This window comes from Trichechus manatus, unplaced genomic scaffold (genome assembly GCF_000243295.1).
Source record: "Trichechus manatus latirostris isolate Lorelei unplaced genomic scaffold, TriManLat1.0 scaffold00007, whole genome shotgun sequence".
Lineage (NCBI taxonomy): Eukaryota > Metazoa > Chordata > Mammalia > Sirenia > Trichechidae > Trichechus > Trichechus manatus.
The window spans coordinates 14,327,322-14,342,861 of NW_004443943.1; the positions used below are offsets into that span (position 1 = coordinate 14,327,322).

Sequence of the window (15,540 nt, forward strand, 5' to 3'; positions counted from 1 at the left end):
GACAAATACTGTATGGTCTCACTATTATAAAAAGTCAAGAATAGATATACACAAAAAGCAGTTCTTTGACAGTTATCAGAGATGGGAGGGGAAGCGAGGGGGAATCACTCTCTAAATAGTAGACACTTGTTACTTTTGGTGACGTGAAAGGCAACTCCAAATACAGGTGAAGTCTGCACAACTTGACCACGGTAAATAAGGACACTAAGAAGTACACAAGACAAGTACCATAGCCTCCACCAGACTGAGTCCAGTACAACTAGATGTTACCCAGCTACCACCACTGACTGCTCTGACAGTGATCATAACAGAGGGTCCTGGACAGAGTAGGAGAAAAATGTAGAACAAAATTCTAACTCACAAAAAAAGATCAGACTTACTGGCCTAACAGAGACTGGAGAAACCCCGAGAGTATGGTCCCCAGACACCCTTTTAACTCAGTAATGAAGTCACTCCCGAGGTTCACCGTTCAGCCAAAGATTAGACAACCCCATAAAACAAAACGAGACTAAAGGGGCACACCAACCCAGGGGCAAGGATGAGAAGGCAGGAAGGGGCAGGAAAGCTGAAAATGGGGAACCCAAGGTCGAGAGGAAGAGAGTGTTGACAGGTCGTGGGGTTGGCAACCAATGTCACAACACAATATACATATTGTTTAATGAGAAACTAATTTGCTCTGTAAACCTTCATCTAAAATACAAAAAAAGTACACGAGAAAAAGGGACAATTTCGGTAAATGCTATAACATAACACAATTCTGCAATAGTAAAAACAACCAAAAAATATGTGTACGGGTAACAAAGGTAGATATGGAAGCATAGCTGTGTATAGGAGGGCATATGTGAGTAAATGTACATGCATGTATAGATGTATCTGTAGGCATATGTATATACATGTTTGTGTATGCTGCATATATATCCACATATACAACAAACCACATAGGGGGCACAGTTATGGAGGCTCCCTAGACATATCCAAACAACTCGTGGGATTGGTTTACTGGGTCCAAAGGCTTGGGACAACTTAGTCAACTGGCATAACATAGTTCACGAAGATAATGTTCTACATCCAAGTTTGCTGAGTAGCATCCAGGGTCTTAAAAGCCTGCGAGCAGCCGTCTAAGATACAACTATCGGTCTCTACTCGTATGGAGCAAAAGAGAATGAAGGAAATCAAAAGCTCTAAGAAGAAACTAGTCCACAGGACTAGTAGCCCATGTGAACCACAGTCTCTTCTAACCTGAGCCCAGAACAATCAGATGGTACCCAGCTACCGCTACTGACCCTTCTGACCAGAGGCACAATACAAGGTCCTGGATAGAATTGGAGAAAAATGTAGAACAAAACTCAAATTCCTAAAAAAGGCCAGACCTACTGGACCAACAGAAAACGAGGAAGCCTCAAGACCATCACCCTAAGATACCCTTTGAACTTGGAATTGAAGCTATTTCTCCAGGTCACCTTTCAGCCAAATAATAAATTGGCTTATAAAATAAACAATATCACATATGAGTAATGTGGTCCCTTAAACAATTAACTATATGAGACCAAACGGACAACAGTCACCCAAAAGTAAAGATGAGATGGTAAGGAGGCAAAGAGAAGCTAGATCAATGGAAACAGAACAGAGTAAAAATTAGGAGAATGCTGGTACTTTATAAAAACTTTAACCAATGGCACAGAACAACCTGCACACAAACTGTTAAAGGGGAACCTACTTTGCTGCATAAACTTTCACCTAAAACCCAATAAAGTATTATTAAAACAAAAAGAACAAATTGTGGCTCCGTATTTTTTTAACCTTGATTTTCCAAATTTTATATTTACTTGAAAGTAATAAAAATGGGTTTGAAATAACGGGATTATTTTGACATGTAGCTATAAAAATTCATGTAAATTTGGGAAGCTGAAGAATAAGCAATTATTTTAAAATTATTTAAAAATAGTTCACTGGATCTCGGCATTTTTTTGAGAATCTGATTTCACAAAAACCAGTTCTATGATGGCATAAGGTTTCAACGTTTTCAAAATTTTTAATGCATTAGCACATTTAAACTTTTACCATACCTTTTGGAGGCTGCAGAAGCCTGGAATTTTCAAACAAATGCTTCTTTTTGATAGGTAGGATGACTGTGTCTTTCAGATCTGTAATAACATCATCTAAACCTGCTATATCACTCCAAGTAACCTGGCAAAAGGTAAGGTCAACATACATTTTACAACTAATGTATACTCAAGTGAAAAACCAAAACCCGAAGAATGGCAAACCTTAACCAGATTATTTTATTTTAATAATAAAATGCTAAAATATATACTAATGTGAGTAAACTCTTTTCACAGCAATAATGAAATTAATAAAGTGCTAAGAAACTGGAAAAAATTTAATATTCCTTTTTATTTAAAAAAGCACTAAGCTTGGCACTAAAAAATCTACAGGGATCAAATAAGGAGGAAATTCACTCCATTTATGAGAAGAAAATGCTGCAACAAGATTGAGAACCAGCTCAGACAAATAATTCAGCACTGGCTGATGGGGAACAATTCACCAGGAATGTGCCTATTTTATGTATGATGTTGTCAAACATAAGAGGAATGAGTTTTAGATGGTCTACACACCCATCAGATTGGATTTCTGAATTTTAATCAAAAGTAAAACTGTGTCAAAACTTATGAGAATGTCTTTACAAATAGTAAATGAGGAATACATACTCATAAGATAGGCACCAAAAAACCCAAAAAAACACCAAACTCGTTGTCATCGAGTTGATTCCGACTCATAGCGACCCTACAGGACAGTGAAGAACTGCCCCATAGGGTTTCCAAGGAGCGGCTGGTGGATTCAAACAGCCAATCTTTCGGTTAGCAGCCAAGCTCTTAACCACTGTGCCACCAGGGCTCCACAGATTATGTAGTATTTTCTTAGTTCTTAAACAAGGAAAGCCTTCTGGTTCAACTTAAAAAAAATTTTTTTTTTTCCCCTAAATAAATCAACTGAAAGGAGGTTAAAAAAAAAAAAAAAAATCAACCTAGCTCTAAGCTGGCCCAGTAAGGGGCCTGGAAGTGGAGACTGTCAGCAGCAGTGGTTTACAGCAGATTTCATTTCTTTACGACTTTAAAAACAAATAATAAAAAATGAATGATAAAAAGGGAGGGTGCAAACCAGCAGCTAAATCTGAAAAAAAATCTAACCTTTCACTGTAGCTGCAACCAAACACTGAGTCTACTAACTAGTACAGACTTACTCAGAAGTGAATACATATATGCAAAGGCCTCAAGAAGGAGACATTGTAAATTTATAAATCAAATTCAAATGGAGGCTTAATTCTGGAGTATGTGTCCGTGTCTGTGTGAACAGAGATATTAAGAGACACTGTAGATTTTTATGCTCTAGATTTAGAGCTGGGTATGTCATATTTCAATCTACTTATTTATGTCAATATAATAATAATATATGACATAAATATGGAGCCCTGGTGGTGCAGTGGTTAAGAACTCAGCTGCTAACCAAAAGGCTGGCAGTTCAAAACCACCAGCTGCTCCTTGGAAACCCCATGGGGCAGTTGTACTCTATCCTATAGGGTCACTGTGAGTCAAAATTCCCTCAATGGCAACGGGTTTGGCTTTTATGTTAATATATTTTAGCATATTTATTTATACCTGTTGTTACAAAAGAGTTACACAGGATTTTAGTTTATAAATTACATTAATCTGACCCTCAAAAGAACCCTGAAATAGGTGTTATTATATTATCCCTGGATTATACATGAAGGAACTGACTCAAAGATGAAATCATCTGCCAAGGCCACAACTAGAAAAAGTGGGATTCAGAATCCTGTGCTCTATCATACCACATCATGGAAATCTAGATTTAAACTCCATAAATCATATATCCACATGACTTAAAGTAGTACATTTTATATGCCACAAAGGCAAATATAACAAGTTTTACCAAACTAATGTGCACAGAAAGAGTTAACATAGCAGGCCTGAGACCGTTATCTTCAGAAAGGCCAGCTTTTGGATAACAGAGTATCCAAAACAGGTGTCCAGCTTCTTTCAAATTTCAGGAAAGTCAGTCCTTGGCTGGTGTCTGGGAAGTTGGATTTCAGGAGGGTTTCCACCATTCTCTGATAAGAACAACACACTGTGCCTAAGCTGTGCAAACAATACAGTTTATGCCGAGCACTTGTTTTCCTTCTGAGAGTCTATAATTTTGGTATAGGCTAGGTAGAGGATGCCTATGTGATCAGCCCCAACCCTGCGCTCTGAGTCTCTGATGAGCTTTCCTTGTAAGCAACACTGTCACAGCTTATTGCTGGAGGAATTAAGTGCCTCCTATGTGACTCCACTGGGAGAATATTCTTGGAAGCTTGTGCCAGAATTCCTCTGAACTACACTCCATGATCCTTTTCCCTTTGCTGATTTTGTTTTGTATCCTTTTGCTTTAGTAAAACACACCCAAGAGTATATGCTGAGTCCTGTGATTCCTCCTAGTAAATCACTGAACCAGGGGCATGGTTGTAAGGACCCTCAGGGACACAAAATGCTAGACAAAAAGAATCTTTAACATTAAAGATACATACATGCATATTAAGTGGGTCTACTAGATGAGCAGCAATACTCATTTCATATTCTGAAAGCTTCACATTTTTCACACCAATTTGCTTCATTAGTTTTTCTGCCTAGTGGGGGAAAAAAAACAACAAAAAAATCTCCTTTAGTTTGCTATTTAGATATTAGCACTGCAAAACAAGTAGCTGTGAAGTCTAATGAGCAATGAACAATCATATGAGAATTTTCCAGGGGTATTCTAGGCCCCTTGATATTCTCCTTCTCCATTGTGTGCCCTCAGGTAAAGAAAAGATTTGAGGCTCCCACTCCACAGAAACCAGGGCAATCTAAATCAGCTCTTGGGAAATGAGAAAACAAGACACAAGACTGAAGAGCTACATGCAGGGCCTCCCATTGCTCCCATGAGATTCTAGGGTCCAGATTGATTTCTCTTTCCTAGTAGGATTATCATGGCAGTAGAGTGAAGCCTCAAGATGAAAGACTGAGGAGTTAAGGATACCAAGAAAGGCACAACTGTGGTTTTTTTCACCTTGTATCACCAGAGTATCTAAAACAGGCACCCAACTTCCTTCAATTTATCTGAGAATATACAGTAAGTATTCATATATACTAATTTCAAATTGTTCTAAGATGTTATCCCTTTTAATGTTTAAATTAGTTAAAGTCAACTCCTAGGGCTAGGCAGACAGAGACAGTAAAAATCATTCTGAATTAGAAGTATACTTACATATACCAATCATAGCTTAAATCTATGAGCTCTAGCAATGCAACAAAACTTTCAATTAAAATAAAAATAGGATAAAATTTACTGAGTATACCAAACATCATATTCCAAATAACCTACATATAACATATTCAAATTTCAATTAAGTGAACACTTTAGAAATGAAGCTCTGGTAAATCATGTTTACCTAATATTTTAATCATATAAGATTTTGCTGTGTGTCAGGGATACTACTAATCTAAAAAGAAACTAGCATCACACAGCATTATAGTCATAGATTGGTTAGGGGAGTAGGATAAATGTGTCGATCATAGGGACATATCTTAATAACATTTTTTTTAAAGTGCTGTGAACCATATTGTTTTTCCTATTTGCCCACCCCTTTGTAAAATCATCTAATCAATGGATTAAATAGCCTTTTCTAGGTTCCATTATCTCTACTAAGTATCTACTCTGTCTTTAAATAAGTCTTTCACTTTTTAGGTATGAAAGGTATCCTATTTTAGAATCTGTAACAATGTTAATTTACTTTTTTCATTATGTTGCTTTAAATGTGAAGCTATCCCACACAATGTCTTTTTTAGGCCATAATCTAAAACAGTAGTTCTTAACCATGAAGTGAGATTTGGCAATGCTTTGAAATATTCTGGGTTGTCACAATTTAGGAGGAAGGCACTACTAGCATCTAGTCAGTAGAAATAGGGATGCTGCTAAACATCATACAAGGCACAGGTCAGTCCCTTCCTCCCCACCCTCACCCCCACCCTGCCCTGGCCACAGCAAAGAATTATCAGGCTCAAAATGTCAATAGTGCAGAGCTGAGAAACCCTGCTTCCCCTCCTCCTCAATAGCTTGTAGCCCTGAAAATTTTACTCGAGGCCAAATTGCCTCTTGCCTTAAACAAAAGCCTTTATTTACATCTGGGATTTCCTAAATAAAAATTATCAACTATATTGTTTAGTTTATAATAGATAGAAAATATAGTATGGTCAAGTTTAACTAGGATCTCTTTTTTGTAGTAGTCCCATTTTAGCAATGTCTTTAGGCTGCATTAATAACACTGCAGAGAAAAGGAATTAATGTTTATCGAGCACCTACCACATGCCTGGCATCGTACTTGATAGACACTTTGCATTCAACCCTTAAAACCATCCTGAATGGCAGCTATTATCCTCACTTTTCAAATGAGGAATCCAAGAGTAAGAGGAATTAAAAGAACTGCCAAGATTTCACAGCTAGAAATGGCATTACCGGAGCTCAAACCCCGATTTGTCTGATTTTAATATTTCTCACTTGGGAAAGCAGAACATGATTAATAAACAAATAAATGAAAAGTACGCACAAAAAAACATACCACAACTACCACCAAACTAACTGTCCCACGAGCAAGTTAACCAATTGTCTGCCTTTGATACCTTTAAGTGAGCCTCTATAACTAAAATGTTTGAACCAGAAAAACAAAATTACGTTTAATAATGGTTTATGTTCATGCGTTGCTTTATTGTTTACAGCTTCATGACAATTACATTTTCCAGCCACCATTTCATACTACTTTTTACCCTTTCATGTTGTTTCATTTTTTTCCTCCTCATGTACAGTATTATTTTTTTAAAAAATTAAGACATGAGTCTAGACGTGCAGAAAATGGTTAACTTTGAATATTTTTGCCTGGAGTGGGGAAGGAGGAAATTGGAAAAAGGAGCCTCAGAAAAGAAAAGGCAACACTCACTTCATTCAGGTTCTAAAAGATCCATAAAACTGATTGTATTTTTGGATAAATAATTTTAGAAAGTTGCGCATGGCATTAACAAGTTAGAGTGAAAAAATAGAGATGAACTAATTAAACTTAGGTCAGAAACAAGGATAACCTCTGATACGTCTACTGAAATCCACAGCTGAAGTGCATCAATTTAAGCACAGATAGAGGAAATCACTGATACCAAGCCTTTTAAAAATGCATTTAAGTAGGAATTAGCAAAGAATTTGAGTAATTTTCTTTATATTATTAGGTAAATAAGCCCTTATCACAAGCTTACATTAAAACTCTAGAAAACATCCTTTTCTTGACATGTGAAAGCAGCAATCTTCTCTTTTAGGGTTATCAGTACCCAACTCATGGCGACCCCACTGTGTCTGAGTAGAATTGTGCTTCATAGGGTTTCCAATGGCTGATTTTTCAGAAGTAGATTACCAGGCCTTTCCTTCAAGACACCTCTAGGTGGACTCGAACAACCAACCTTCAGTTAGCAGCCAAGTGTATTAACTGTTTGTACCACCCAATGATTCCCTTTTAGGGTTAATGCACCTGTATCTCTTTCCTCCAATTTTACTATACGTATTCTGAAAGTTAAAGAGCCCTGGTGTTAAGTGCTCAGCTGCTAACTGAATGGTTGGTGGTTCTAACACACCCAGTGGCTCTGCAGGAGAAAGACCTGGCGTTCTGCTCCAGTAAAGATTACAGCCTAGAAAACCCTATGGGGCAGATCTACTCTGTCCCATGGAGTCACTATGAGTCAAAAATCAACTCAAGGGCACCTAACAACAACAACATCCTGAAAGTTTTTGGGTAAGATGACTTTGTACTGTGGCGCTTTTCTAGTAAGTATGTTTGTGTATAAACACAACACTGCACTTAGTTTTTTTCTTCTCCTCTAGTTTTCCTCTAGAGCCCTGATGGCGCAGTGGTTATGCGTTTGACTGCTGACCAAAAGATTGGCAGTTCGAACCCACCATCCACTCCTTGGAAACCCTACAGGGCAGTTCTACTCTGGCCTATAGGGCCACTGTGAGTTGGAATCGACTTGACAGCAGTGGGTTTGATTTTTTTTTTTGGTTTAGTTTCCCTCTTGTTGCTTTTCTTTCCTCATCACTTCCATCTATTCCCTTGGCCACACAAGCCAACACTGTTTTTTTTACTGATTTCTTAACTCAATTTCCTTATTTACTTCAGGTTCTCCCTCTTCTAAGATTTAGCTCCAGTAAACCACAGCTTTAAAGTCACTTGGGTGGTAATGCAATTCACAATGGCTTCCTGATGTTAACAAATGTTAGCTCTTCCAAAGTCATTGTCATTCTGTGACGGTTGCTCTTAAAAATAACTGGCAGTTGAGAGTTCATGTTTTTTAAGGTTCAGTGTATTATCCTTAAAAAAAATTTCAGCTATTATGTCTCTCAAATAACTGAAATAAAAGTTTTGAATCCTATAATGTAACTATAGGACTAAAAACAGAAAAACATTGAGCTAAACTAAGATCATGGTATGTGAACTTCATTTGTACGAAAAACTGTTTACTCAGTTGGAGTGAATCTTTCCTGACCTTTAACGACTACTAAATCACAATCTCAAGAAAATTATAATCTAACTAATGTTAAACATAATATCGTATTTTGAATGCCCAGAATAGATCAAGTGTAAATTATTCATCCTACACTTGAAAGCTCTTAAGAGTATACCTAGAGAATCCCTGATATTCTACACCCCAATTAACTTAAGCCTATTTTTGATCACACATATACTATCAAAACTCTTTTTAGTCCTCTCAATCTTCTAATACATCCAAACAGAATCCAAGCAGCAGCACGTGCCTAGAAAATCACAGTCCCTACATAACACTGCAGAAACCATTTCTTCCCTCAACAAGCTGCCGATTAAATATCACACCCTCCTGGAAGTTTTCCTGGCTTCAGGCTAGTTATTATTTATAAACATCCTATTTAATTCAACATAAAAGTACTTCCAAGTTTAAATGCAACTACGCCATCCTTTACCTCTCATCTCAAAACTGCACTGCTTTTAAATTCATATGGGGCTCACTGTATTACCTGGTATCCTCAAAACGTTCTATTTGTAAGCTCTTACATTCACAGTACTCTTCCTTTCTGACCAGTCAGTCATACCTTACTCTTCTCCCACATTCACACTTAATCTTTGCCTTCAAGGTACACTCTAGTTTCTCAATTCCCTTCTATTCTCCAATTAAATTATCTTCCATCTGGCAATCCTTGACTTCCTAAATGGCTTGGACACAGGGTTGTCATTTCATTGATGCCCTCCATACAACCTTGGGAAGCCCTTTCTTGTTACGCCAGTCAGCTCCATCCCCGATGCTGGTTCAGTGCCACCATTCACTTTATCTGCCACCAAGTTGCTGTGTGATGCTTGAGAAGTTAATAAAAAGATAACAACTGAGTTCACAATAAATTCATGCTTTCTTCAACTATGCCCTAAGGCTCCATAGTCCACAATTAATTAAATCCCCTTAAACACCCATCACACATTACCTCAGCAAGCCCCCAAGCTCCTTCACACCCATGCACATTTAGTCACAACCTCTCCCCTTCATGTTATTCAGAATCAAACAACTCCACCTCAAAATGTTCTTATAACTACTGATTCCAATCCCTCCTGGTTCTTCTCTCCATCCACTCTACATCCTCTCTCTCCTCTTCCTTCTCCACTAGCCTTTTCTTTTGTTATTCTTCACTTTCCCCCCAGGAAACTCTCAAACGACCATGTTGCTTTATCTCACACTGCTGCTCCCACTGAACGGAAATTGCTCTCTCCAAGCTTAATGATTGGTCACCAAATTCACTGATCACTTTTTTAGATCACATGCTTCATGGCTTCTTTTTCTCCTTGGCCATTCTATAACCCAACAGTTACAACCAATTCTCTTTTGCAACCTTCTCCTCTTTTGGCTTTGGTGACTTTATACAAGTGATTCTTCAGCTAGTGGGAGAGACTATGAGGAAGAGGATAACGAAATCATCTCTGGGGCACTTTTGACTTATATTTACCACCCCCGCCAACTTCCACAAATTCTGATTATTCCCTCCTGATGCACATTTTCACCTTTACTAGATAATGCCAAACTCTTTCAAAATGGTTTTACTAATTTTTATTTCCACCAACAGTACAGATGTTCTTATTGTTCCATATTCTTGCTAATGTAACATACTGTTATTACAGAGAAAAGCAAGATGTCTTTTTTCTTTTCTTTCCACATCATCACGAGGTCCTTCCTCCCCCTTTTTTTTTTTTTTTGAGTCTATTTCACCAACTCCATTCCTTTTTCTAGGTCTTTGCCATACTGTTGCAATCTATATCCAACTAATCTTGCTTCTAGTCTTCTCTCCCGACTCCAATTCCTCCTATATACCACTGTAAGATGAATTATCCTTAAAACGTTGTTTTGCATATAATCTACCTTCTCATATGTATGATAGTTTACCGTGGCCTACACAGAAGTCTTTAACTGGTCAACAGTATATTTCAACAGTTGGCCAGGGAGGTAGGGAGGAAAAGAGGAAGAATAACAGAAGCTACAGCCCCTAGTCAAGCAAATTCCATGACAATCTTTTCATCTGGGATATTTTAAAACACTTGTTACTGTGGAGTGGGACAACACTAGAAGCAAAAAGTATGCCTCTTTCTCAGTTGACAATGGACTTCTGAAACACTGTGGCGTTTCTCACCAGCCTGTCCACCCACCAACGAATTTTAAAAAACTGAGAAAAGGAAAAGCAGAGCTCTGTTCCCTGACTTTATACTCAGGGCTCTTTATCAGATATTTAGTCCTTTACCTTCCCCTCCAGGTCCTACTGGTTACTTACATAAGTCCTCCACTCCAACCCGACTAATCTATTTACTGTTCCTTTAACAGGTCTTGTTATCCCTACCCTCACCGTGTTCATGATTTTCTTTCTACTTAAAACTGTCCTTTCCTAACCTAGAGATCAAGCTCTTTCATAAAGCCATCCTTAACTGCCTCAATCACTGGTGACTGCTCCATTCTCTAAATGCCATAGTAACTATCTACACTACTCATTAGACAACTAGCATCTGCTACTTAGTACTGTAATTTATATCCTCATGGACAAGTCTTTTTTCCCTACCATGGGCACGATGGGGGAAGACGTGATATCTAACACTTCATATACCTGATATTTAGAATACTACTGTACATATAGTTTTCAATAAAGGCTTAAAGATGACAATCCACTTATATATTACTTAATATCTATACTTAGCTTTTAATATGTCTTCTACACGTGTGTCCCAGGAGCTCCTAGAAGCCAAGGGAAAAAAAAAAATGGAAAAACTCTCTTGGTTTAAAAGCTGTTACAGATTGAATTGTGTCCCCCAAAAATATCTGTCACCTTGGCTAGTCCATGATTCCCAGTATCGTGTGACTGTCTACCATTTTGTCGTCTGATGTGATTTTCCTATGTGTTATAAATCCTACCTGTATGATGTTAATAAGGTGGGATTAGCAGCAGTTATGTTAATGAGGCAGGACTCAATTTACAAGATTAGGTTGTGTTTTAAGTCAATCTCTTTTGAGATACAAAAGAGAAAAGTGAGTAGAGAGACATGGGGATCTCATTATCACCAAGAAAGCAGTATCAGTAGCAAAGTGCGTCCTTTGGACCCGAGGTTCCTGCGCTGAGAAGCTCCTAGACTGGGGAAGATCGATGACAAGGACCTTCCCCCGGGGGCAACAAAGAGAGAAAGCCTTCCCTGGAGCTGACGCCCTGAATTTGGACTTCTAGCCTACCACACTGTCAGAGCATAACTTTTGTTTGTTGAAGCCATCCACTTGTGGTATTTCTGTTATAGCGGCACTAGGTAACTAAGACAGAAGCCAAACCTCTGCTTTTAAAAATGCAGAAAATGATATGACTTATCGATATTCTGATCAAACTGACTTTCATAATGCAGGTAAGGAAAGATGCTATCTATATTAAGTAGCTTTGTGCGGCCAACGTAAACACTTAGGTTGACAAACTGACGTAAATTAATTTAAAAAGTAAAACACTACACTGGTTAGACTTCCTGGAGAGTTATGAATGAGAGTTATGACTGATATGAAAGTTATTCCTGACAGTTATGACTGATATGATGATACAGTCTAGACTTTGAGTCAACTATTTGATAATTCAGGGAATATAAACTGTCCAAATTATTTTTTCAGATATCTACTTACTGTAGTATTTATGGGACTGTGGCTTTCATTTTTTACTGATTTAAGAGTTTTGCATAACACCGTACAGCAGCCATTTATTTCCCACACTAGCCTGTACATTTTAAAAGAACAAGATTTGTTCATCTTTTATCCTTGGCACCAACCATTTGCTAGAAGCTCAATAAATGTTTACTGAATGAATCAAGAATCACAGCTTGAAGAGAAATCTAAAAATCCATGAATACAAACATCTTGCTCAAATAGCAAGAACATTCTGATAGACTAAAAATTTTTATTTTTTGAGGAACAGTAGTGTAAAAATGGCATGGAGGCATCGGTCCTCCTCGACTAAGTTTAGGGGAAGTAGACAGAATCAAGATCAACATCAGCCCAAAGCTCATTCCTATGAGGTGGAGGTCAGACATACTTTCTCTTTCCAACCTTTTTTACAAATTCTGACACCAGCTGTCCCTCTCACAGCACTCTCTACTTCTTTGCTCAGTTCGATAATCCGTTGCAATGGCCACACAGAACTCAAAGAACATATTCACCATTATAGGGTTCATTAGGGAATACCAAACCAAAAAACAAGGAAAAAAAAAACCAAACCCACTGCCGTCAAGACGATTCAGACTCTTAATGACCCTACAGGACAGAGGAGAAAGGCCCCCATAGAGTTTCCAAGGAGCGGCTGGTAGATTTGAACTGTTGACCTTTTGGTAGGCAGCCAAACGCTTAACCACTTCACCACCAGGATTCCACCATTATGGGAGTAGCAGGTTACAATTCAGGATCAGGAACAACTTGGCAGTAACAGGAACAACTCAGGATACAGATTCTTCAATCAGGACAGCTTCTCAGCCAATGTCCTCAGGCGGGCCTCTCTTGACGCCTCTTCTGGGCCTTGTTCTGCTCTGGCAAGTGTTACAAAGCTCTTTAGCTTTTTAGTTTTGCCAACAAGTGTCCAGAGGCACCCCACCCCGCCAGGAGGCCTCTTGCCCAAAGGTGGGTAGGCTCTCTCACTCCGTGGGTCGGCACACCCACTGTAGCTGCCTTGCTCCACGGGCCAGGAAGCCCACTGCGCTGTCTCGCGATGATCTGCTGGTTCTGATGCTGTTGTTTCTCTACTGCTGCTTCTCGCCATTTCATACCTTCCCTGGTGTTATAGTTCTGTCTCCCGGGTCTAGGAGGTTCTCAGTGCAGGGACTCTGGGTTCAAAGGACACACACTCTGTTCCTGCCTCTTCTTGATGGTAGTGAGGTCCCCCCTTCTTGTTCTCTGGGATTGGCTCTTTTTAAACCTAGTTGGATGGCAAAATTTACCAATCCCCTACAAGGGTTCCATACACCTTATGTGCATGGCCCACCCCTCCCCACAAGGGCTCTATGACCTTTAACTGCATTATTAGCAGGCTGTCCGATCCCCTTGGTGAGCCACAAACACCTTATTTGCATAGTCCCACCCAATCATCTTTTGGGAGTTAGAAGACTGTGGCTAGAAACGCTAATACACCATATTTTAATGCAAATAACATGCACCTTCTACGTTTGTTTGTCAACCAAGCCCTCTCCTCACAAGGCATTTTCATAAGGGCCGCTATGCTAATTTTTTTTTTTACATGTTGCTGAAAAAAAAATTACCATAGTGTACTCACAAAAATACCTCACGGGGTGGGGGGGTGGGGTGGGGCACAACTGGCAAACACAGAAGGGGCGTGCATTATTTGCATAAAAATACAGTACTAGTAATTCAGTACGCTGCAAGTAGAGACCAAAACAAATATATCATCCTAATAAGGGAATGATCATAAGAGCCAGCAGATGAAAAAATAAAAGCTGTAACTTACATTAATACCATTTTTAGTAATTCCTTAATATAATTAGATTTTAGTTTAGTTTACAAGTCTTGTTTAAGGCTGACAGTTATTCAGCATTATCCACATTTCAAGTGTTATACAAAGTAAAGTGTGCACAATTACTGAGGCTAGGTCTTTTTTGTTGACTGTGCTGAAAAACTACCTAGATTCCTTCATTTACAAGCTAATAAAAATATTCTAAAGAGGATATTCAAAACAAAATACTATTTTCATTCTTTATCACTTTCTTTTTCTGGTACAATGCTTATATAGTTAAAAACCACTCGATAAACTACTACTTTTTTAGGAATGATAAAATTAAATGTGATGTACAGACACTTGAACGTTAGTCTTATGAACTTCTCATTAATTTATAATTCTACTATATTCTTAGTTTTGTGGAAAAATGTTTGCTAGTCACAGGAAAAAAGACCTTCAAACATTTCAATCATACCTGTTTTTGAGCTTCTACTTTTTGCTTTCTGGTTGGATCAATTGCGTCTACCATCCATTTGATAGTAAAGTATGTTACTGCACCAAATATTGTCAAACGAAAAATTAAACCAACAACTTCATTTCGACTCAAGGGACGAGAAAAGGCTTCAGCATGTACCATCTTGGTTGTTCACCTTAAAAAACAAGCAGAAATGTCACTAAGTTATGATTATATTCATTAAAACCAGGAGACTGGAAAGTAAATTAAACTAAGCAAGAAAAACTGACTTCCAGTCAAATTCAACATTACCCATTGCCGTGGAGTCAATTCCAACTCATTCAACATTACCTACCTTAAAAACGTGTTTCATTTTAGTAGGAAATGTATGTTTAAATATAATTAAACAAACACGTTTAAAACACTACTTGGAACACTTGAAGGGGCAGATTCGAAAGTGAGGTTTATACGTTAGAATTTTTAATGAACTTCCGTAAGAGTTCATAGAATTTAAGTAGAGAATAATTCTATTTTTAAAATACAGTCAATATCTTAAGATATTTAAAGCAGCTTTTAAATAACTGTTTCAGACAATCTAGAAAAATAATGACTATAACAGTAACCCAACTGAAGAAAGCCAGACCAACAATGAAATACTTTACACAGGTGATGGCAAGAGTTTCTACTATAAGGGTAATGTATACCAGGTAATTTTTGACAGTGAAATCAAAGTCAAACTATGAACTTATTCACTTTTTCCTCACACCTGGTTTCAAAGTTTTCAAGGCCTTCAAACATGCCATTTTCTCAATTAATAAGCGACATTAAAATTTTTGAGTCAGCCTCCAGACTTAATGGTCTGACTAAGACTGGAGGTACCCTGGAAAGCATGGCCCTTGGTTTCTCTATCAGCCCAGAACTAAAACAATTTCTGAGGCCAACTCTTCAGACAGGGATTGGACTGGACTGTGGGACATAAAGTGATACTCGTG

The 15,540-nt window shown here is 38.1% G+C and overlaps 1 protein-coding gene across 2 annotated transcripts in view; it reads right to left on the bottom strand.

Moving 5' to 3' along the window:
• The window catches only part of ATAD1 (ATPase family AAA domain containing 1), a 53,879-nt gene that overhangs the window by 33,273 nt on the left and 5,066 nt on the right, over positions 1 to 15,540 (bottom strand). Inside the window, exons 1-4 of one of the 2 annotated variants that reach the window (XM_023739715.1) lie at positions 14,570 to 14,707; positions 9,357 to 11,363; positions 4,583 to 4,681; positions 2,067 to 2,187 (exon numbers count right to left, since the gene is read on the bottom strand). In XM_023739715.1, coding sequence (XP_023595483.1) covers positions 2,067 to 2,187; positions 4,583 to 4,669 — 208 coding nt within the window. In that variant the 5' untranslated portion in view covers positions 4,670 to 4,681; positions 9,357 to 11,363; positions 14,570 to 14,707. Of the gene's footprint in view, positions 1 to 2,066; positions 2,188 to 4,582; positions 4,682 to 9,356; positions 11,364 to 14,569; positions 14,745 to 15,540 lie in introns of those variants that run through there. The other variant, XM_023739710.1, reaches the window with a different exon arrangement.